Below are 22,788 nucleotides of genomic sequence, written 5' to 3' on the forward strand. Positions count from 1 at the left end.
GTTTCACTTAAATGAAAGTATTGATCATCTTTAAGGTCTGAAATAACTACCATGGTACGAGAAATGAATTTAGTAGGAATCTACAAATAAAAACACTATATATTAAGTTTTGGTGTCATGCCATGTCCCAAAAAAGTATAGAAAGTTGGCATAAAAGTTTTGCAAGATGCTAGTTGGACTCTGACAAATTGCTGCAGATATGAAATGATCCACAAATACTGTCAAGTATACACTAGATTGTGTGACTGAGACAAGTAGATTTGAAAATTGGGAAGGAAGAGATAGAACACCTAAACTCAATGATACTGATGCTAAGTATCTTTATTTATGTGCCCTTTTAGACAAAAGGAAGACGGTTGTTTATCTTGTGCTTGAGATAAGAGACAGTGTACTAAATGCTAGAAATGTGCCCAAATCTACAGTATCAAGAAGACTCAACAAGAATGGAATATGTGGTCATGTAGCAGTTTAAAAACCCTTTATTTCGATCTCCAAATATTGTCAAGAGAGTGAAATTTGCTAAAAAGTACAAAATTGGACCGTTAATGATTGAAAAAGGGTGTTATGTATGGAAGAATAAGTTTGAAATATTTTGTTCAAATCGTAGGTTGCACATCCAGCAGAAGAAAAGTGAAAGATACTTAGCTTAATGCATAGCACCTACCATAAAGCATAGAGGAAGCAGTGTGATGGTTTGGGGGTGTTTTTTTCTTAAGATTACAGGAGGTGTTTGCAAAATGAATGGAATAATGGACCAGTGCAAGTACCATCAGATTGATCAGTTATGATATACTCAACAGTTTGCATATTATTGGTAAAGAATTTTACTACCAAGAAGAAAATGACCCAAACACTCCTTCAACCTATGCAGAAATTACTTGGCTAAGAAGAAAGCTGCTGGCATCATTTAAATGATGCAATGTCCCAGAGCTCTGATATCAACCCAATTGAGCAGATCTGGGATTTAATAGATCTAAAACTTCAAAAATCAAACTTTACTTCTAAAGAAACTTTACAGGAGTGTATTAATAACATTTAAAGTATGATCCCAAAGGACACAGATTAAATATGTTCCAACAACGCCTGGAAGAGATTGTCTGTAGTTATTAAAGCAAAAGGAAGACATGTAAAATATTAACTTTTTTGCTGAAAGCACTTCCACCGAGTTTCTGTTCTACTAAATATGAATATTAATAAAGTTTTATGTTTAGCATGTGACTTGCCTTCCATGGTACTTAGCAAGTAGCCTGAAGTCTAATTTTTTTACTTTGTCCTAACACTTTTGCACAGTACTGTATTTTTATTTTAAACATCATAATTCTCTAAGTATTAGAGACTAGATGTTCTGTCATGGTCAAGTGTGTGGTATGGTTTACTGAAATATCTTTCAGAAGATTTATTCATGTACTTAGGTAAAAAAGTTAAGTCCTTTAACACTCTCCAATTTGGTACTTTTTAAAAAGTAAACAAATTTCCTTACATCTCAAAAAATTTCTGTCTTTCTAACTCTGCAACAACAGCTGTCACAAATTCATCCAAGTTAGCTGTTATCTTTCTCAATGGAAAGTTGTTCCTATTCTGAGAGAAATTGACATTTTATAATTCAGAAAATAATGTAATACAACATATCATTTTATAGATAAAAACCTTCAGTTCCTATTGGTTATAGGTGATATATAATTAAACGTAAGAGTGAACTATTAACAAATTATAAGAGAGGATGTAACAGGTGGGTGTGGCAAGAGGGGTTTGGTTTTCCAATCAATAGCTTTATAACCCAAAAAATGTTTAAAACAATAATAAATGTGGTTTATCTAAGATACAAGATGCTAACACTTTGTTGTGCAATAAAGAATACCAGTGTGGATAGAGTTAACAGGGAGCTAGTGAGCTCTGTGTTTGCTTTTTTGCTAATCACATGTCAGGTTTTTCACCACTTAAGTTATATAATGGCTTCAAAAACTGGTACTGTCTGATTTGAATCTGCTGAAGTTAAGTTGTTTAATTTTCATAGCCAAATATCAGAAGTTCCTGATTAATAAGTGTTAATCTCAATTATAGCTTCTGAAATTTATAGTGTACCAACTATAGCAAACCAATATTATATAGTCTTGTGGGACATCACATTAGTTGCCTTTATTGGAATGAGGAGAGTTTGTAGAAATTTCAGCCTGCACAACAATATAGATGATACACTAGTGTTTGCATGCTCATGTGTTGATTCTTACCCTCAAGAATCTTCTTTAGTGAATAGGTGGGAACTTCATAATACAGCTTTAAGTGTAAGTTATCTACATTTCTAAATATAAATTTAACTTAAATGAATAATAAAATAGATATATAATAGTAAATCTGCCACAATTATGTAACACAAAAAATACCCTTTAACAAGGAAAAACATTCCTTTATCATAGATAAATCAAAAAAAGTTAAACAAGGAGTAGTAGTAAAGAAAATGCAGAGATACCTTGGCCATCTTACGTGTGGAGAAGAAAACTAACCACAAAACTATAATAATAAGTATAATCCTTTAATAATCAGCATTTTACTTTTAAACAATGACTCAAAGCTGACTTGTGTCATAAAAATATTGGCTAGAACTGGTGATACTGGGTTGCCCATGCTTAGGCCATTTGTTTGTATATAGTTGTGGTTGTTGAACATGAAGTTTGCCTTCATTGTGGTGAATTCTATGAGGGTTCCCAATTAGCCAATATTTCTAGCCAATATTTTTATGACACAAGTTGAAACACAAACAATTAACACAGCATTACATCCACCACTATACTGGTACATATATGTAGACGACACGATTGTGGGATTCACATCTACAGAACACACACTTAATTTTTTCAATCACATTAACTCTATATATCCCAACATTAAGTTCGCATGTAAACAGGAAGAAAGCAATCAAATATCATTTCTTAACCTCAAAATTACAAGAACCCATACACAATTTAAACAGAAATCCATTGAAAAATCACCCATACTGGACTATACATTCTTTGAGACTCGGCACATGAAACAAAACAAAAACTCAACATACTAAGAAATCAAATAAACACAGCCATAAAACTATGCTCACCAGATAAGGTTAACAATGAATTAGACAAAATAAAACAATACTTCATCAATATCAGTAAGTTTCCTCCACAAACCGTAGAAAACATTATATGCACACACCTAGACAAAGCAAAATCAACCAACAAAAGTAAATATATCTCACTGAAACCATATACTGCTGCATACCATATATTCCCGACATCAGCAGAAAAATAACCAACATTTGGCAAAAATTAGTAACAAAATATGACATTCCATTTAATACCAAATTTATTCAAGAACCAGGCACAAAACTGAGGTCTATACTATGTAAAAACTACACTGACAAACATCACACCAACATTATTTATAAAATACAATGTGATAACTGCCAAGACTTCTATATTGGAGAAACAAGTAGAAAAATGGAAACCAGATTCAAAGAACATAAAAAGTCACCATCATACGTTTTCAAACACTGCAAGTCAAATAAACACAATACAACATAACCATAGAAAACACTCAAATACTAAATAAAGAAACAAACATAAACAAATGCAAAATTAAAGAAGCCTTACTTATACAACAACTTAAGCCCTATGATAAAGTCATAGGTGCCAGTAATATTGGCACCTTTATATCTATATTAAAATATAATAAATAATAATAATAAATAATATAAAATTGTATATTTAACATCTAAGCCCATCCTCTACATTCCGACACTCCATTACACAACCCCTTTCAAACATGTGGTCAGCTTCCGGTCAGTTATCTCTTCCTTTCTTTGTGAACCTAACGATGACCGAAGAAGGTCGAAACGTTGTTTGCTCCTCTATGTAAAATATTTTCTCAACCCAAACGAGCCGTTTTTACATATATTTCAACTACACCAAAGTTTCATCTTTGAGGTAAGGATGCAGCTTATTGATGGCCTACTTATTTTCACTTGCATTTGATCTGCTTTAGCTCATGTTACAGCATCATCTTGCCAGAGTACCAAGCATGGACCAATTCACCTACATTTTTGTAGTTGTCATGTGACATAAACATTCATGGTGGTTTTGAACCTTGTTCTTTCCCATTCAATCATAGTACCTCTGTTGATATGCATACTTCTGGAGTTGTCAGGCAAATCCATATGCTGCACCATTGTTAAGCCACTTTATGTACTCTTGAAATCAATGGAAAATTATATATAAAGTTCACAGAGAGTAACAATTCTCATTCAAAAGTGAACAAGCTCAGTGAACAGCCTGGTGATTCCTGTTGTGTTGCTCTGTATGCCATTATATCACATCACATACAAGAGTTCATCTCAGTCAGTTCTGTCAACTTTGAAAAACTTCATGAGAATCTGCTTGATAGCTTGTATCATCCAATGGAATCTTGAACTGGCCAGGCAGCATTCAACTTCAACATTTTCTCAGGAGACCTGTCTGCATGATTTAGCATTTGAATGCTGATGTATAGCAGCATTGGTGAAAGTCCTACTTCTTAGACTCAACATCTCTAGCATAGAGAGGAAAACACATGTGAAGAACTTGTTCACACAAAATGACAATTGTTTTATTGGGTTGTGATTAGCTCCAAAGCTTTCCTCCTCTTGAGATACACTTTAAAGTAAGTCTTTACTTAACTTCATAGAGAACTGGTGAACTGTTTTTGTTTAGTTTACTTTTTACTTTTGTTCTCTCACACCATTGATTTGCAGCCATATTCAGACATCAACTTAACCAACAGGCACTAATTCCTTTAACCAATGCTATATAATATTGAATTATCAACTTGGGTAGAATAATGTTACTTTACAGAGGAAAGGAAAAAGAAATAAAGCAACTAGAACAAGAAAGTTTCAGTGATTTTTTGGAACATATTTTAACACTAAAAGTACATACAAACCAAATACGTGAAAATATTTTAAAATTTCCATGTAATTAAGGTAGGTAAAAATATGCCTGCATATCATAAAATTTTCAGTTAAAAAGTGAAATGATGGTATTAATTAAATTCTTATGAACACATCACAGTACAGGTATTTCTCACAAAGTGATGACTTCAGTATTGTTGTTTTTTTTAGGTCTTATATAAATAGATGGTGGAAAATAATTCTGTACATAATTGTAAAGGTTTCAAAGATTTCTTCCATGACCTGCTGGCAGTTGGAGAAAATTAAAAAAAAACTAGTGTGTGCATCAGAATACATCAAGTGAGGTCTTGCAAAATATGAAATTCTAAACACTGTACTCTCATATTTGGTCAAAAATACTTTAACAGACATAAATGATTTAAGTTAAATTTTACAGTGACAGAATGTGATATTCACAGAACACTAGGTTCTAGCACTTGTGGAAGAGAATATTACAGCATACTACACAAAATTATAATTTTTTGATAAGTTTTAGAGTAATTACAAATAGTGATAGTCATAAATCAGTGAAAATTTGTATAGAAAAATGGTAAATTTTTCAGTTGTTCTGGTTATGAATTCTTGGTTTATTATGAAGCATTTTTATATTAAGACTGAATTTTACCTTACTGTGATGTTACTAATATGGTCTCAACAGTTTATCTTAAATTCTTATGTTAATTTTTACTAGACAACTCGAAGCCATTATTCGGATTTCTGAGTCTTTAGCTAAGATGGAATTAAAGCCATTTGCTACGGAAATGCATGTAGATGAAGCACTTCGTTTGTTTCGGGTTTCAACACTTGATGCTGCCATGTCTGGTTCTTTAGCTGGTGTGGAGAGTTTCACAACTGCAAAAGAACATGAGATGCTAATTCACATTGAAAAACAGCTGAAAAAACGTTTTGCAATTGGATCACAGGTGTCAGAATACAATATTGTACGTGATTTCACTAAACAGGTATGTTTTAATTTATAATTTAATACACATAACTCTGTACAAATTGTTTTTTTGTATTAAAAATATAAAATGTAATTATGAAATATTTGTTAAAGTAAATGATAAATTAGAAATGGGTAAAAAGATTAGAATAATAACAATGTAGAAAAATGATGAAATGTAATTAATGCTGTAGGTTGGTTAAGGATGGAAACTTGTGAGTTAAAGTTTTTTTATTAAAAAAATTTTAATTGTCACCATGAGAGAAAAACACTAAAAAATAATATAAAATAAACTTCTACTGGACATCATTTATTATAAATAATGGAACAGGATAATCAATTTGACTTCTGCCAGTAACAAAATAAAATAAAAATTCTATATTTTTTTTCTTTTGTATATAGCTTAGAATGTAAATATCAAAATTATGATAAGTAGTCTACTTATCCTTGGATACGTGAGATGCTCTCTTAATGTTGTCACTTCCAGCACTGATAATGCAAAAGAAAAATGTACATTTGAGGCCTGAAAAGTTGCTAAAATTAAGAAAAATTCTTTGTGTAGAAATAACATTGTAAACTAAGAGTGACATGTTATACTAGCTTAGTGTGTGCTGTATTTTTTAGTTATTTCTAGAGTTCACTTATCTCTGCACCCAGCATTTTTGTTTCTTGAATCTCAGGTGGTATAAAGAAAGGTGTAAAAGATGAACTGAACTGTTCAAGAATGAAAGCATTTGGTATAGATAACTATATACATATTTTTTTCTAAAACAGAATATACCAAATATGTATTTGGAATAAACACTATTTTCTTTCTTGAAAATTTTTTAAAGAGGGGAAAATCTTGATTTACGCTTTTATGCCTGAAATATCTTTTCTTCCAAATGTCCATATTAGCAAACCATATGCTAGCATATACACAAACATGTGTTTTTTCACTAGTGGCACAGCTTGTTTAAAGTAGTCACTTCAGAGCAATGTATATACAACCCTTTGATTAGAGCAGGTTTAAGCAACTCCATGCTCACTGGACACATGTGGCTAGCTTGAGTTTAGGAAAAAAGTTTTTCCTTCATTTATTTTTGTATCGCAAATCTGGTAATCACCAACTGCACTGCCTCGTATCATCGCTAATGTTGCACGCTTCATCACTGCCACAGACTCCACCCATTTTGTAACATCAGTCTGGTTTAGATGTTTGTTATCAAGTGTGTATTGTTTTGCATGCACTTGCATAAAAAGATGTTTATCACCAATAGAACTAGTCACATTAGCCATCTATAAAGTAGCTTGGATTCTAGCTGGATAAAAGAAATCATTTTCTGATACTGAACTAGAAAAAGAAATATTGATTGTGGTCATTGAAACTCTGTTGAATGAATTATGATTCAAAAATAAGATACTCTTCCAAAGGTAAATAAATTGCAATTAAATTAAGAACAATTATCCAAAGAATGCTAGAGTTAGCAAAAGGCATAGAAAGTCAGTTGCTTGAATAACTGTAAGACTGTTTTTTTTTAGCAGCAGATGTTAGTGACACTCCACAGTTGATATTTTGGGTTCAATATGCAAATCTTCAAGTGAGGGAAAAAATACTTGGCCTCTGTGGATTATGAGATTGAACATGTAGAAAAAACATCTTTGAAAAATGTTTTGAAATGCTAAAAAAAATTCAATTTGGATTTTAAAAACATGGTTTCTGTCACAACAGATGGTGCTCCTGCTATGACTGAGGTGAAAATAAGATTTGTTTATCTTTTGCAGCAGCATTTAATTGAAAATACTGTGAAGTCCACACTGTTATCTTTCCATTGTATTTTGCATCATGAAAATTTTTGTGCTCAGATGCCTAAAAGTGATGAATTGAAAAATTTACACATTATTGTAAAAGTTATGAATTATATTAGAGGTGGAAGTTCTCTCATCCATTGAAAGTTTGTTGAGTCTTTGAAGAAAAGCAGTGACTGTACTTTAAATTATGTTACTGATTTTGCAAATGCAAGATGGTTATGTAGAAGAAAAGTTTTGAAATGATTTACTTCCTTATTTCCTCAAATAAAAGTATCTTGTTGACAGAGGTAAGATGGAAAATTTTCCTGAAATTAAAACTTTGTCATAGCAGTGTGATATACATTTTCTGTGCAAACGATGGCTCACTTGAATAATTTGAATATGAAGCTACATGGAAGAGGTAAATAATAAGTGAGCAATCACAGTCTGTTGATGAATTTTAATTGAAGCTAAACCTCTTTGCAAAACAATTATAAAAGAATGATTTGACAGATTTTGCAAAGTTGAATAATTTTTCAGAAAATGATAATGGCTATGATTTCTTTGCTAAAGATGATCTCTATGTAAACTGGATCAAAAATCTATCTTAAAAATTTGTCATGTTTCTCCAAATTTAAAAATTTGAAATTGATATTTGAATTTTTGCATGATCCATTTCAATTTGACTTAGGAAATTTTGGTAAGGAAATTACATTTTTTTTGCCTTTGGATAAGTGTGGATTTGAAGACGAAGTCCTTACCCTGCAAAGTGTAGAACGTATAAAAGGTAAACAAAAATATTCTGTCAGAGAGATGTGGCTCACTATTCTGATAAATGAGTCTTTCAAAATTATTTTCCATGTTTGGATCCACATAGGTGTGTGAGTCAACATTTTCTATGCTAGATTTTCTCAAGTCTAAATACACACTGCTTACTGACATAAATTTAGAGGCAGAGCTAAGATGCTTGTTGAGCATAGATATTAAGCCAAATTTCGTGAAACTTGATGAAAATCCCCATCAATGTTCACAGTGAAGGTTAGTTGAAATGCAGTTATTTTGATTAAACTAACACCTTTCAATTTTTGTTTTTCTAATAGTGTGGCCAATGTTGTTTTCATTAGCCACAGTTGTGGCCAGTAGCCAGTATGGAAATTAAGTTGCCCACCCATGGATTAGAGTCTTAAAATAAACCAAATGAATTTTTTTCATGTGTTAAAGCTCTGGTATGTGGAAACATTACATATATAATATATAATGCATATTGAGTATTCAGTCTTAATATGAGAAGGTGGTGAAGGGGGACACTAAGTTTCTCTTGTCTTAGTCACTCATTGAATTTGATTGTTCAGTTAGGATGTGATACGTACTTTAACAAAGGAAAGATTACTGTAATGTAGAGCACACTGTATAAAAATTAATAGTGCCAGTCAGTCACATTAGTTTCTCCTGTGCCTTGAGAAGGATAGTATTATTACTAGTATATAATGCAATGTTTTCTCAATCTGGGATAGAATGTAATAAGAGCTATGTAGAGATTGTATACTTCTTTTTCTTCCTCTGTCTTTTTTAAACTTTGTTTTGGTGTCAAAATATAGATGGTTTAAGTTGTGTCTAGTCTCTTTTGTTGCTTTTGCTTCAAATTCAGTTCCAGTTAAGAGGGCTGTGTCATTTTCTCCTGAGTCTCCTGTTATTTTGCAAATCATGCCAAATTAATTAACAAAAGTCAATGAACCTGAAAATGCCACAGAGTAGGAAGGAAAAAGTTTGGTACCTTGAACACAGGATTTGTTTTTTCTTATTTTGCTTAATTTTCTCTTCGTAATTGTGTTGGTCTATGGTCTGATGAACTCTTATTGAGTTGAGGGTCCACACACACACACAAAAACAAAATATTGTTTTGAAAGTCCAAAGACTTGTGGTTGAGAAGAAGAGGTAGGCATTGAGGAGCAATAGATATTCAGCTTGTAACTTCTATCTTGATATGACTGCAGATTCAAGAAGAAGAATTGCTGAAATCTGGGTCACCTTTAGTGGCTAAGGAGGTTTAACATTGGTACACAGAAGACACAATACAATAGTATGAGGTCTATCAAATCTGAAACCAGATGGAGCTGCCTGTACAGGACTGCTAAGCATTTTCTGACCATGGGTGTCCAACCTAGACTTTGTTTTATGCTACCCTTAACTGTGTAAGATCAGGAGTTGATTAAACATCCCTGCACATACTTCTCTGGAGTGCTAAGAATGTAACCAGCTGTATAATACAGCTGTCACTTTTAATAAGCAAATAGTTCATGTTGAAGGTAGGAGAGATGTCTAGTCTGTGTTGACATAGGACATATCATGTGCAACTGGTTACCATTGTTAATGACCCAGAACTACCAGTAGGTACCACCAATAAGCACTCCTTATCCACAAGATAAACTCCAGAACAAAATTTAATAGATAAAATGCTCTCCACAGAATAAAATATCCCTTAATTTCAAAACTCTTCCACAAACATGTTTTATTGAGAAATTGGTTCATCTGTATAGTGACATAGGCATCTTAATAGTTTGTTTTAAAATCACCATTGTTGTACTCTTTCACAGAATACATAAATTATAAATATATGCATAAAAATGTATCTGTCTATTTGCAGGGATTTTAAGATGAACAAGGGAATACTTCATTCTCATAACATGTAAAAGTATGGATATGAGCATTCTTTAATACATATGTGTTATTACTCTGACTAAAGAATCTCATTTCTGTCACTTGATGTAATATCTAACTGTCTTTATACTTGTTAGTGGTATGTATACCATTGCCTGTTTCAAATTATATTAAATAGTTGTATAGCATTGCTAGAAATCAATACTTTGAGAAACTATTTCTGAAGAAAAAATAATAATGGTATAGTTCTTTTTTTTAAAAAAAAAAAAACTTAAAAGGTATGAAATTGAGTGTTTGGAAAACAAACTTTATGAAGTTTTCATAATGCCAGTGATCACCATACAAGCTATTATTCACAATAGCTTATTAATATAATAAAGATAGAATAAAAATTTATCTTTTAATTAACATAAATTTATTGTGGTTGTTATAATGTGGACTTTTTGCTTGATATAATTTCAAATTACTCCCAGTCAAGTTTGTTTTGTGTTGGAGTTCGTTACAAAATTTGTTTCTTCAAATAATTCTCTTTGCAGCAGAGGGCCCATATATGAATTCTACTTGTGCAACAATACTTATTGTAACTGAGATTTCTTAATGTATCCACACAAAAAAGAAACTGGAAAGATTTTGATAAAGATAAATAGTATCTTGTACACTAAGAATGGCATTCTTTTAATCGTTTTGACTAAAAATATGTTATGTAACTATTGTAATTATTTGCAGTGAATCTCTGAATAGTTAGAGTGCAAAGTGATTTTTATTTTAAACATTTTTCAGTATCTTAGTTTCATATTTCATCTGCACAAACTCTTGGACCTTCTAAATAAATATCAAAAATTTAAAATAATTTTGTATTTTTATTTTCTCAACCATATCACTAACTGTAGTTATCATCAACATATAGTGCAATGAAATATTTAAAATTAAGAAATAGAAGAAATTTACATACCTCTTAATTTGTCTTAAAATATCTTTTAATAATATTGATAATATCAGGTCTTTTCCTTAATGTTTTCATTTTTTGTTCTTTACCTTTTATTACTCATCTCATCACAAATCAAGGGTGCCTTTTGGACATAGTTACAGTATCTTTAGAAGAGATACACAAGTCTTCAGCAAAATTATCTTCCCTTAGTGCAAGATCTTAAACAGTCATACTTTGTGTCAGTTATGTATATTTAAACAATGCTTAAACCTTTCAATTATGCATTTAAAACATAAATAATACATAACTAACTTAAAAGTAAACCTAAATGAAATTTAAAAATGTATTTCAAGACAGCAGGTATGGATATTAAAACTTTTATTAAAATAAAGTAGAGGACAATGTTTTGACCTTCTTGGGTCATATTCAGGTTAACAAAGAGAGTTTGCAACTGACCATTACCGGACACATCTTAAGGACAAGAGTGTAAATGGGTACGAGGTTGTAGGGGACTTGCAGTTAGATGTTAGGTTATTAATTTAGTATAGGTATAAAGGTGTTTCTTTATATTGGTTTAATTTTAGTTTTAGTTGCTGTATAAGTAGGGCTTCTGTGATTTTGCATTTGTTTATATTTGTTTCCCTACTTAGTATCTGGGTGTTTTATATGGTTATGTTGTGTTTATTTGATTTGCAGTGTTCAGAAATGTGTGAATGTTTTTTTCTGTGTTCTTTGAATCTGGTTTCCATTTTTCTGTTTGTTTAACTGTCTCTCTAACTATAAAATGTTTAGCTAAGAAAGAACTGTAATTGCTATTGGAGATGAAGCAGCTGACAATACTTTAGGCAGTTACGTGTATCAGACAATGACAACTCTGTGCCATTTTCAAAATAAACATCATGGGCTTATAGTGTAAAATGAACTCTTTCTAATCACTATATACATATATATATATATATAGCAACTACATACAAGTTATGAAGCTGAAACAAAAGTATAGAAGGTGGACATGGCACCTTGTCAAGGTTTGACAGAATTTCCTACTTGTTTCTACTCTATTCAACTAGAGGACATTAAAATTTATGTTAATAAGGCTTGTTAAAGTACTTAAGTGCCTTGACATACATTTAAGGACTGGCATTATATGAGTCAAAATTGGAAGTTTTAAACTATATATGAGTTTAAGTTGTTTTTTAAGGTTTATTTGGAAATAAAGGAATTAGAACTTGCATAACATAAAACTTAAAATTATAACATACTTGATAACATTGATAGTAAGGTTGTTTAATTAAAGGAGTACTTATTGAGAAAGAGATAATCAGTGAAAACATTGGTTATGTTCTCTAGGCATATTTTTAAGAAAAGTTACAAAACTTTTGAGGTTGGCATTGTAGTTCCATAGTTGAATTACTGTAAATACAGTTTTTTTACCACTATTTCAAGAGGGCCATCTCATAATTATTGCCTATTTATGCATAGTGGACCACAGAATAAAGTTTTTAATAAGATTGTGCTATATAATGTACTGTGTGGAAGCAAACTTAGATATTGTAGTTTGGTTTTGTTGCCTTAATAGAATAATTGACACATGCAGACTTTAATACTGTATTAATTTAGAAATTTATTATTTGTTTAAAATCGATTAGTATATTTACATTTATAATTTATCTCATAATTAAAAGGCTATCCTAATGAAGTAGATAAAAGGTCACTCCTTGATCAGGGAGTTAACCATGTTCTAGGCATAATAATGTGTCATAAATTTACTAGAGCCCAAATGGTGAAAAATAATTCTTTAGTGTTAAATGGGTCATAAACATAAAGTTGTACAAATTATAAATTGCAATGTAACACACTTTTAGATGTTCAAAAATACAGTTATGTAATTATAATAGATACATAAACACACTATTTTTACAATGTTTTAAATTTTAGTTAACAGTAAAGTTGGTGATGGGTACTTCTAGTTGGTTGCTTTCCTTTTAGGAGGCATTTTAAAATTTAAGAGCAAGGTTGAGAAGTGTCCAGAGTATTCACCTAGTGGTACAATGGAATGCATTTTTGCAGGATGAGGGCAGGGATATAATAGGTATATGTTGAGGCATAATCAAGTCTAGAAGGTTCTAGAGTGGTGTACTGTTATGATTTATAAAGATGCAGGGGAACATGCTATAGAAACTGTGGAAGCATTGAGTTTATAGAAAAAGGAACAATTTTGAGAAATATAAAGCTATCAATTTACAAAGGGAGCTTGTACCTGGTGTTAAGTGAAATGTAGATACTGATTTTACATCACAAATAGTGTTTTCTGAGGTGTATTCACTTGACAACAACCTGACATAATGATTTGATGTTTAGAAGTTAAGAAGGTGTTAATAGTGAAATGTACTCTACCACATGGAGAAAACATTATATGGACAAATGAGAGAAAGTTGCTAGATATGGAGTGCTGATAAGGAGGAGAATGGTGAAAGTATTCACTGAGCTGTTGAAGATGAATCCTGTGAGGAAGCATCTGGAGAAGTGACATATGAGAGTTCATGTTTAATCAGTTAAGGTGCTAGTGAAAACTTCGTAATCAATACATGTTTGAGTTATCCCACACGTTTCCAAGCTACCAAGTGGTGGTTCACTGTGAAATGTATGCACTATATTATGTGATTACTGCTTCCTTATTACAAAGGTAGGATGGTTTCTTGTTCACAAGATTAATAACAGAACTGAAAGAGTTCTGTAAGTAAGAAACCCACTTGAAATAAAAATGTATTTCAGAACAGCTGTTGTGGGTATAAACACTTTTATTGATAAGGAGAGAACAACATTTTGACCTTCCTAGGTCATCTTCAGGTTAAGAAAGAGAGAGTTTGCAAGTGACCGTTGTTGGGTTCATACTCTTATTCCTAAGATGTGTCCGACAACGGTCACTTGCAAACTCTTTCTTAACCTGAAGATTACCTAGGAAGGTTGAAACATTCTCTTCTTGTCAATAAAAGTGTTGATACTCATACCAGTGGATTTGAAAGAGTGTTGTTGTTGAGTGATTTTTATAGCTGAATGGTTATCTTACATTTTGTGAGTAACTATCTTCCAGTCTTGTCAAGTAGTAGCAGAGTTCTACAAAATAGACTATAGTACTCTATGAACTCTACATGGTGCACTTAAATGTATAAGTATAAATTATCCATGTGCCATGTTATGTTTGGAATAATGTTCATATGATTGTGTGAATCATAAATGGAAAAGCTTTTATTTCACTTGTGTTACCTATATTTATTTCTTGTTGTGGTACATGAAATGAATGGATTGATTTGTCCATGTTAGTATAATATCGTACTACTTTGGCTACTGGTGTTGACAGTCCAGGATGGTAAATGTATTTCACTGTGGATTATTGTATTTAACCTAAGCTGGTCTGAGTGCATATTGTTATATATTGTTTCTTGTTGTGGTACATGAAATGAGTGGATTGATTTGTCCATGTTAGTATAATATTGTACTACTTTGGCTACTGGTGTTGACAGTCCAGGATGGTAAATGTATTTCACTGTGGATTATTGTATTTAACCTAAGCTGGTCTGAGTGCATATTGTTATATATTGTAGCACTAATAATTTTTATCCTGGCTGCAAAAAATTCTTAGGAAAAGTGTTAATTTGGAGAAATTATCATTATTTTGTGATGCTGAGAAAATGTGTTAAGTTTAAAAGCTTGCACCAAAGTTACTAAGACTTGCTACCAGTAGTATCCTGTATTGGTTGTGGAAACAGCAGAAGTAATCTCTAAGAAGCTGCTAGTACATGTGATGATGCATAATGTTGAGAAATATCTTTGTGGTAGTACATAGATATTTATAAGTGTACATAAAGTCATACATGAGTATTATAAAGTATGAATGATTCGGTTACTCTTAGAACATAACTGCCAAAGCTACATGAATGAAAATAATGAACTTGACCTGAATTTTAACACAGGTACAAAATATGATTTGGGTACTAATCTCTAGTGTGCATCTGATATTTTCATTAATGCTGGTAAGAGAATGTTTCAGTTTGAAAGAAGAACATGATGTTTGATTTGTTGGTTTCATTAGCAGTAGTGAGTAATAATGAAATATTCATGAATGAGAAAATTTATCTACAAAAAATTTCCATGTTTTTGAAGCACTAGTGTGGTGGTTTCAGTGCTAGTTCTGTGATTTCAAAGTTTGTTCATCCATCTGTATTACAGAATTTTGTTTTGTAATTTAATCTTTTGTTTTCTTTGGTTTGATTTAGATGTTTTTATTTTAAAGAAGGATCTATTTTATTGTTTTCGTTGAAAGATTTTTTGTATATTATTATTTTGTATTGTTTTTAGTTTAATTTTAAGTTGTAGTTTTGAATTCTAGGTTGTTATGTGTGATTTTTATATAAAGTTATGTTCTCTGTGTTAATTATATGTGAAGCTGTTGTAATGTAGTATAATTTATCTCGGATGAGTCTCAACAAGATTGATACACACAATTTTCTTTTTTAACAAAAATATGTTTTAATATACAAACAACAATACAATTTATAATAATGAATATTGGAGATAGTGATTACAAAAGGTGGTTTATATACAAGAGTTTTACAAACTTACAAATGATACTGAATCTTGTATCTAATCTAGAACTAAATATTTTATCAACAATCCAGGTCCACAATGAGCAAATTGATTATTAGTAGATAATGTCACAATTTACTTAAGTTTGTTAGCTTGATTGGCCTCACACCCTTACAAGCTGACTTTTTTCTGGTGAAGATATTTAATGTCCTCATAGAAATACTAGCATCAGAAATTAATTTGATTATTATTAATAATCAAAATTAATAATGATTTGTATTTTCCAAAGTTTATAAACATTCCTGGTCAAATTCTGTTTTCCGAGTAACAAGCTACAGTTTCCGAAACTTGTAGTATACTAATTATAACTCACCAAAAGATAATCTATTATTGTCTGTCTGCTAGCTTTTATTCACATTAGGCCAGATTCTTGAATGTTCAACAATACTCAACATATACTGGTACTTTCATGAATCATATATTGTTCATTTTTACTCCCAAGGATCTTCTACAAATTTAGCTACAGGCAGAATTTGTGCAATAAACATGCATCAAACTGAAAAAAATGCAGATATTTATTTTTTGACCAATGTACAAGCTTATTTGATTAAAATTTAGAAACAAAGCTAGGCATGGCATGAAAGTAAAGACCAGAGAAAATATATGGTATTCAGGCATGCTGTGTTTTTTATACACCATTGTTTCCTGATTTTTATATTTGCAGTTGTTTATGGTTACAACTCCCATGTTTGTCATAAGTATCTACCAGTTGTTCTAAGCTATTCTTTTGAAGTATCATACGGCTTTCTTTTGGGAAATATTTTTGTAAGGTTGAGCTCACTATGTAAAAGTAGACAGTCTTTTCCACTGGTAGGTTAGGTGATGCTTTGAGATTACCTCCTTATTTTGAGATGAAAATGATTAATAGTGACATAGGTATTGCACCCACTTTGAAAATAATAGCATTATTGTTTATTTATATAATGCTATATTTTCTCTCTGGGAGATTTTAAGAGTTACAGTTCTCAAGAGATTGAATTCACTATAGTGAAGGAGCTGTTTTTCATGGATTCACTTTTTCTAATAACTTTATATGATTTTCAGTACTTGTTTTTTATTCTTCTTTGTGCTGAGTCTCTTTGCTTACAGATCAGTCAAAAGTCAAAGAATACAGTTTAACTTTGCATAACATTTTTATTGAACTTCCTGCTATTTTTGAGAATCTACCCAATTATTGCAAGGGTTATCAGGACACAAGAAAATACTACATGTGTATACAAAGAATTACCAGTATACCAGTTAATTTATGGACAATGCATAATAAAAGGACAAAATACCTAAGGAAGCAGGAGTTTAAAAGAAAATGTTACGTTTAGAAAATGTGTGCTTTGCAAGTTGCATCTTTAATTTCATAGCTACTGGAATGATATTGTGAAGATTATTCAAAGGAGAAGGATGCCATAAATTGATTAAACTTGATTTATAGTAATGGTATTTTATGTTCACAAGTAAAAAAACACTTTATCAAGATTTTAGAGTTTGCTCATTCAGTTAGGCTTATTGTTCAAAAACCCAGTAGTTTAATTTGGCGTTTTGCCTACCAAAAGCTTAGTGGAGAAAATGATGTAATGGAGAACTGGATCATATAACATTTCAGAACTGGATCATATAACATTTCAGAACTGTTTAGGAAATTTGTTTCATATTAAAAAATAAATAAATATACATTACCCATGAACAGTTTTAGTGCTTGAGCTATACATATACCACAAGAGAAATGGACACTCATTAGTCAATGACCTAGTGTCATTAATGACCTTCAGTGGTTGTTATGACAGTTTCTTTGAGCAGACATGACATTATATTTGTCTAGACAATTGTTTGTTTTTTGGTTTATTTGATTTTAATTTCATGCAAAGCTGCACGAGGGTTATCTGCGTGTCTTCGCAATTAATTAAAAAGTTATGAAAAAAGTATTACCTCTATATACAGCATTAGTTTTGAAATTGCTATTTACTGTGCTCTATTTGTAGTGATTTTAAGTAAGTCATTTTTCTCTGCACAAAATAATTTTTGTCTTTACTTACTTTATTACAGAAATACCCAGAACAAGCCATATACAAAGTTCTACACATTATGATCAGAAGGGGTGAAATTCAGCACCGCATGCAAAGAAAGATGCTCTACAGGATAAAGTAAACTTTAACAAAGTATTTTGTCTAACATTTTCATCATTCTTAAGTTTTAAAATGTTATATGGAAGGATAAAACTTAATATACCATACCAAAACTGTATAAAGGCTTATTGCTTTACAAAAGTAGCACCCTTTTCTTTTAAGTTTTATTTTAACCCATGTTATACATTGTGTTCAGTTTGTGATGATGCTCACACAGTTTCCATTGACTGGAAGAACTGTACACTTGGGATTTTTCTTGAAACTTTTAGAAACAAAGAAAATTTTCTTTTATGCGTATGAAATAGTTATTTTTGCAATTTATAGTAATAAATTGAATGTAAAAAAATCGAGTTTGTTTCATTCTCTAGTTAAACTACATTATATTTAAGAATACATGACTGTTTTGTTATATTTTGGGTAAATAGTATATAGTGTGTATAAAGTAATTTGAAAAACTTGATTACTTGATCTTAACCTTTTTCACACAGGTCAAAGGTTGTGTCATCACAGTTGTTGTCTTGTATTCAAAATTTTATTGAATTACTATTTTACAAATTTTATTTCTTATTTTTTGGTGTCAAACTAGATTATAATTGAACTTTTCATATTGTACATTATTTAACTTCGTAATTTAAAAAGTAAATATTAAACACACCTAAACATCTATTTTTGTGTGTCGTGGTATGATGAATGCAACACTAGTTTATATTAAATGTTTATAATGCCAACTTTACAAAGCCTATATTTTTTTATGAATTATAAATGTAAATTACAAATATCGACAAGCTAATGTGACTGGATTTTACCAAATGCTAGTCCACTAAAACACACCTAAGATAGGTCATTTTGTAAAAACTTGAGATCAGTTTTATATTGTTGAATACAGTAACATGAGTGTATGTGTGCTGTGTCATTGTTATTTATGTGTTGTTAGTCAGACACAGCTGAAAGGTAAGTATAATAAATGCAATAAATATATAATGTTATGAGATTTTAATTTTAACATTTGTTTTCCTTTTATAATCTGAAATCATTCTAGAATGCAAAAGGAATAATTTATATTAATTTCCTAATTTTACATGGCAGTTACAAAATTGGTCAAATTGATTGAACCCATACAGAGTTCGTGAAAGAACATCAAATATAAAGTTTTTTTTCTGAAGAAACATTTGATAAAACTATTTGGGCATTATAAGGGTTTCACATGTGAAATTTTAAAAAAATATCTGATTCACAAAAGTATTTTTAATCTTAAAATGAAAATTGCTTTGTACATCAGATAGGCAGCATGCAAAAATAAAAAAGGAATGAATTGTTTAAGAAACATTAAGACTTAATAGAAAAAACTGATATGTTTTATATGAAAACTTAATGTTTACTGATATGCCAAATTTTGTAAACATATTCTTACTAATTTTAATGTAACAGAATGAAAATTAACAAGCACAAAATGGTTATGAGGTTGATCTCCAGGACTTACCCCATACTGAGAAAGCTTAGTTTCTACATATTTTATCTGTGTCTTATACTTAATGTTTCAAGATTTGTACAGAGTGTAGATCATTTGCTTTCATTCCTGATCTGCCAAACAGCTTCTTAAAATCTTCTACATGTACATTGTCTTTCTACATTGTGTTAGTTATACCAGTGTAATTTGTTTGACATGTGTAGATATCAAAATTTTTACTAGCTATGAACAATAGGATCAGGGTAATCCAGGGTAAAAACTAAAATGGCTGAACCTTGTGAAGAAGTGGACAGTAAAAGGTAGGAAGCTAGACCTGAGCATGTTCATTGAGATGAATTATTCTGGAAGTGTTTTATGGAGCTAAAAATGATGTATATCTGTGCATATGTTTCATTCCATAGGATTTTTATTTTAAATACACACACACACACACACACACACACACACATTGTATATTTTGTTGGTTAATTTGTAACACTTAAGCTATGTATAATAGAAACTTAGCTATGTCTGTATACATGCACTTTGTAAGGTGCCTTATCATATATCCACTTCTATAAGACTGAAAGCAAGAAATTATTTTTTCATTGGATCTACGGAAATAAAACGCCAAAATATTTAGGGATTGATATGAGTGGATTGCAGTTATTATTTTGTGACAAACAAAAGATGCCCTTAAACCAAGGATGGGAATTTTCTTTCTTGGGAATTGTGGATAAGTGTGAAAAATTAAGAGAGGCATTTTCTTATGTTACTATATACATATAAATTGTATGAAACAGGGTTTCTAATGTGGTTTTATGTGAAGAGTGTAATTTCCCTTAATTCTCATTTACTACAATTTTTTATACTCACATTATTGTTGGCTGAATGACTGTGTGATGGACATTTCATTATGCAAGTTCTCTTGAAGCATGGAAATGACCAAACTCTCTGATAAATTTGAAAAATGAATGGCACTGGCAGTGATGTAAAAAATATATTTTAAGTAGGCCATAACTGTTGAGATTAAACATAACACTGTAACAAATAAGATTACACTTTGTTTTTAACTTTTCAACTTGTAATTCTTGCAGAGCATTTATTCTTCATTCTTTACTTAGTATGGCATCTGAGATAGAGCTGAAGCAATAAAATCTACTAAGACTGCATAAGCTGCATTTCAAATTTTATGCAGAGCATAAATAGATCATAGTTGAACTATAAAACAGACTAGACAAAAATGTTATGTAGTATAACTCAACTGGAAAAAGTGGAAATACAATTGATGAAACTTTGTAGAATGGATGGCAACTGTCAGTTGTGGAGAAACAAGTGTAGAGGACGACATTTCGAAAGTCTTTGCCTTTCATCTTCAAGTCAGCATGTGTGTTTGTGTGTAGGGGCTGACGGTCTTTTTATAGTGTCGTGGTGGATTGTGGAGAGCATGTTGCAATTGTTTGGATTATCACTGTTTCTAATTGGAGGAGAGATTTCCTGTAGATTCAACCAATGGCAACCACAGGTTACCTCTAATCTGGAATCTCTGTTAAATGAAGTTTAATAGTGCTAATATAAAATGATTCTTTGATTTTTGTTGTAAATGGTGGTAGTGATGGTGACTTTCTGATCTTTTCTTTCTGTTGTTGTCTTTTTCAAGGAGTTTTTTAATGAAGAAGGAAGTGCAACTGTTCTATTTAAAATTCTATGATCTTTTGGCATTCTGCTTAGATGGATGTCTTATCGCAAATGTTTTCTGCTCTCTTGTTTAGGCGCTGGATTATACTACATTTACACATTTTATCCAGGTTGGATGATAGGATTGGAAGTGTAGGTACCTGTCTGTGTGGGTGGTTTTCTTGTATACAGTTGTGGTTATTTGTCTTGCTTGTTTGCTGATGAGTATGTATGTCAAGAAACGATAGACTGTTTTGTTCCTTTATTTCTACAGTGAAGTGGACCCTTTTGTCTATGGAAATGGGATGTTCTAAGAAGGCTGGTAAGGTTTCATGACCGTGAGGCCAAATAACAAAGGTGTTGTTGATATAAATGTATGTAGAAACTCAGTTTTATCAGTGTGGATGAGAGGGCTCTTTCTTCAAAGTCTTTCATGAAAATGTATGCTAGGATTGGAGAGTATGGTAATCTCCTGGCTCAACCATCTGTTTGTTCATGGAATTCCATGTTGTATTGGAAATAGGTTGATTGTAGACAAATGGTTGTTAGCTCAATTATGGCATCTATTTTCATATCTGTTCTATGTGGAAATGCAATTACCTGCATATGCTGATGGTTTGGATCTTGGATATAGTATCAAAGCTTATAATTCATGGCAATTTCTAGACAATTGTACTAAACAAGTCAACTTTGGCAATGAACTTCAGGAATTTCAAGAATGTTGCATTTGTGAAGAAAAGGGAATGAGAATTTACAAATCCTCTGTGTACATGACCAACTTGTTAAACATTACTTGACATCTATACAGAGGTTATCTAGGAAACAACATATTGGGGTAGAAAAGCTTTCAAGCTCATGCGAAAAATGTGAGAAGACAAGAGGAAAACTAAAGTCTGTGGTTAGGCATGTCCTCTAGAATCTCTTAGTAACCACAGATATCTGCATTGAAATTGAGTAATTTCAGTTGATCACAATTAAATTTTGTTAACTGAGTTATGAAATAATAATTATTATTAGTTTTTTTCTTCCTTAATTTGGGACTGACTGCCTTCTTTCCAATTTTACTTTTAACTTTAAATCAAATAAAAAGTTCATTCTGGTAGGTACTTCCCTCTTCTCACAAGATCAGCTTTTCCCATTTTATGCTGCCCTCTACATGCAAATCTTTTTATAATGCATGCCATAAGCCTTCTGCACCCTCTCTGTTAAAACAAAAGATTCCAACATGTCTCTCATGCAAATCATCATGGGTCATCTCTCCAAGTGGAGAGCACTACTATCACATGACGTGTGCAACTTTCTCTTTGCACAACTGCTGAACCATCACTTCTTATTTGGCAGTATTTGAACTCATATCTTTCTTTTTTGTTCCTTACTTCTCAGAGTGTAGTTTATCTTAATTTAATTTACCTTGTTTCAAGAATTTTTTTCCACTTTATTTTGGAAAACTTTTAATTTACTCATGTCTTGCTGCCAAACATTTTGTTTGTTTGTATGGTATCAAGCATGAATTCTGAAGTAAACATTACCAATTTGGGTACATCTCATTTGTCTGCTACCATAATTCAGGCCCCAAGTGCAGGTGACCCATTGAGCAATTTGTTGGCCTTTATTGGCAGGGAGATTGAGTGTTATATGGGGTAATCTGTG

At 31.4% G+C, this 22,788-nt stretch overlaps 1 protein-coding gene across 1 annotated transcript in view; it reads left to right on the plus strand.

The window, feature by feature from the left end:
* Mcm5 (Minichromosome maintenance 5) overlaps positions 1-20,097 on the plus strand; it is an 83,048-nt gene extending 62,951 nt beyond the window's left edge. Inside the window, exons 14-15 of the mRNA XM_076495523.1 lie at positions 5,646-5,916; positions 17,935-20,097. Coding sequence (XP_076351638.1) covers positions 5,646-5,916; positions 17,935-18,036 — 373 coding nt within the window. The 3' untranslated portion in view covers positions 18,037-20,097. The remainder of the gene's footprint in view (positions 1-5,645; positions 5,917-17,934) is intronic.
* Positions 20,098-22,788: the final 2,691 nt, after the last annotated feature.

This window comes from Tachypleus tridentatus, chromosome 3 (genome assembly GCF_004210375.1).
Source record: "Tachypleus tridentatus isolate NWPU-2018 chromosome 3, ASM421037v1, whole genome shotgun sequence".
Classification (NCBI taxonomy): Eukaryota; Metazoa; Arthropoda; class Merostomata; order Xiphosura; family Limulidae; genus Tachypleus; species Tachypleus tridentatus.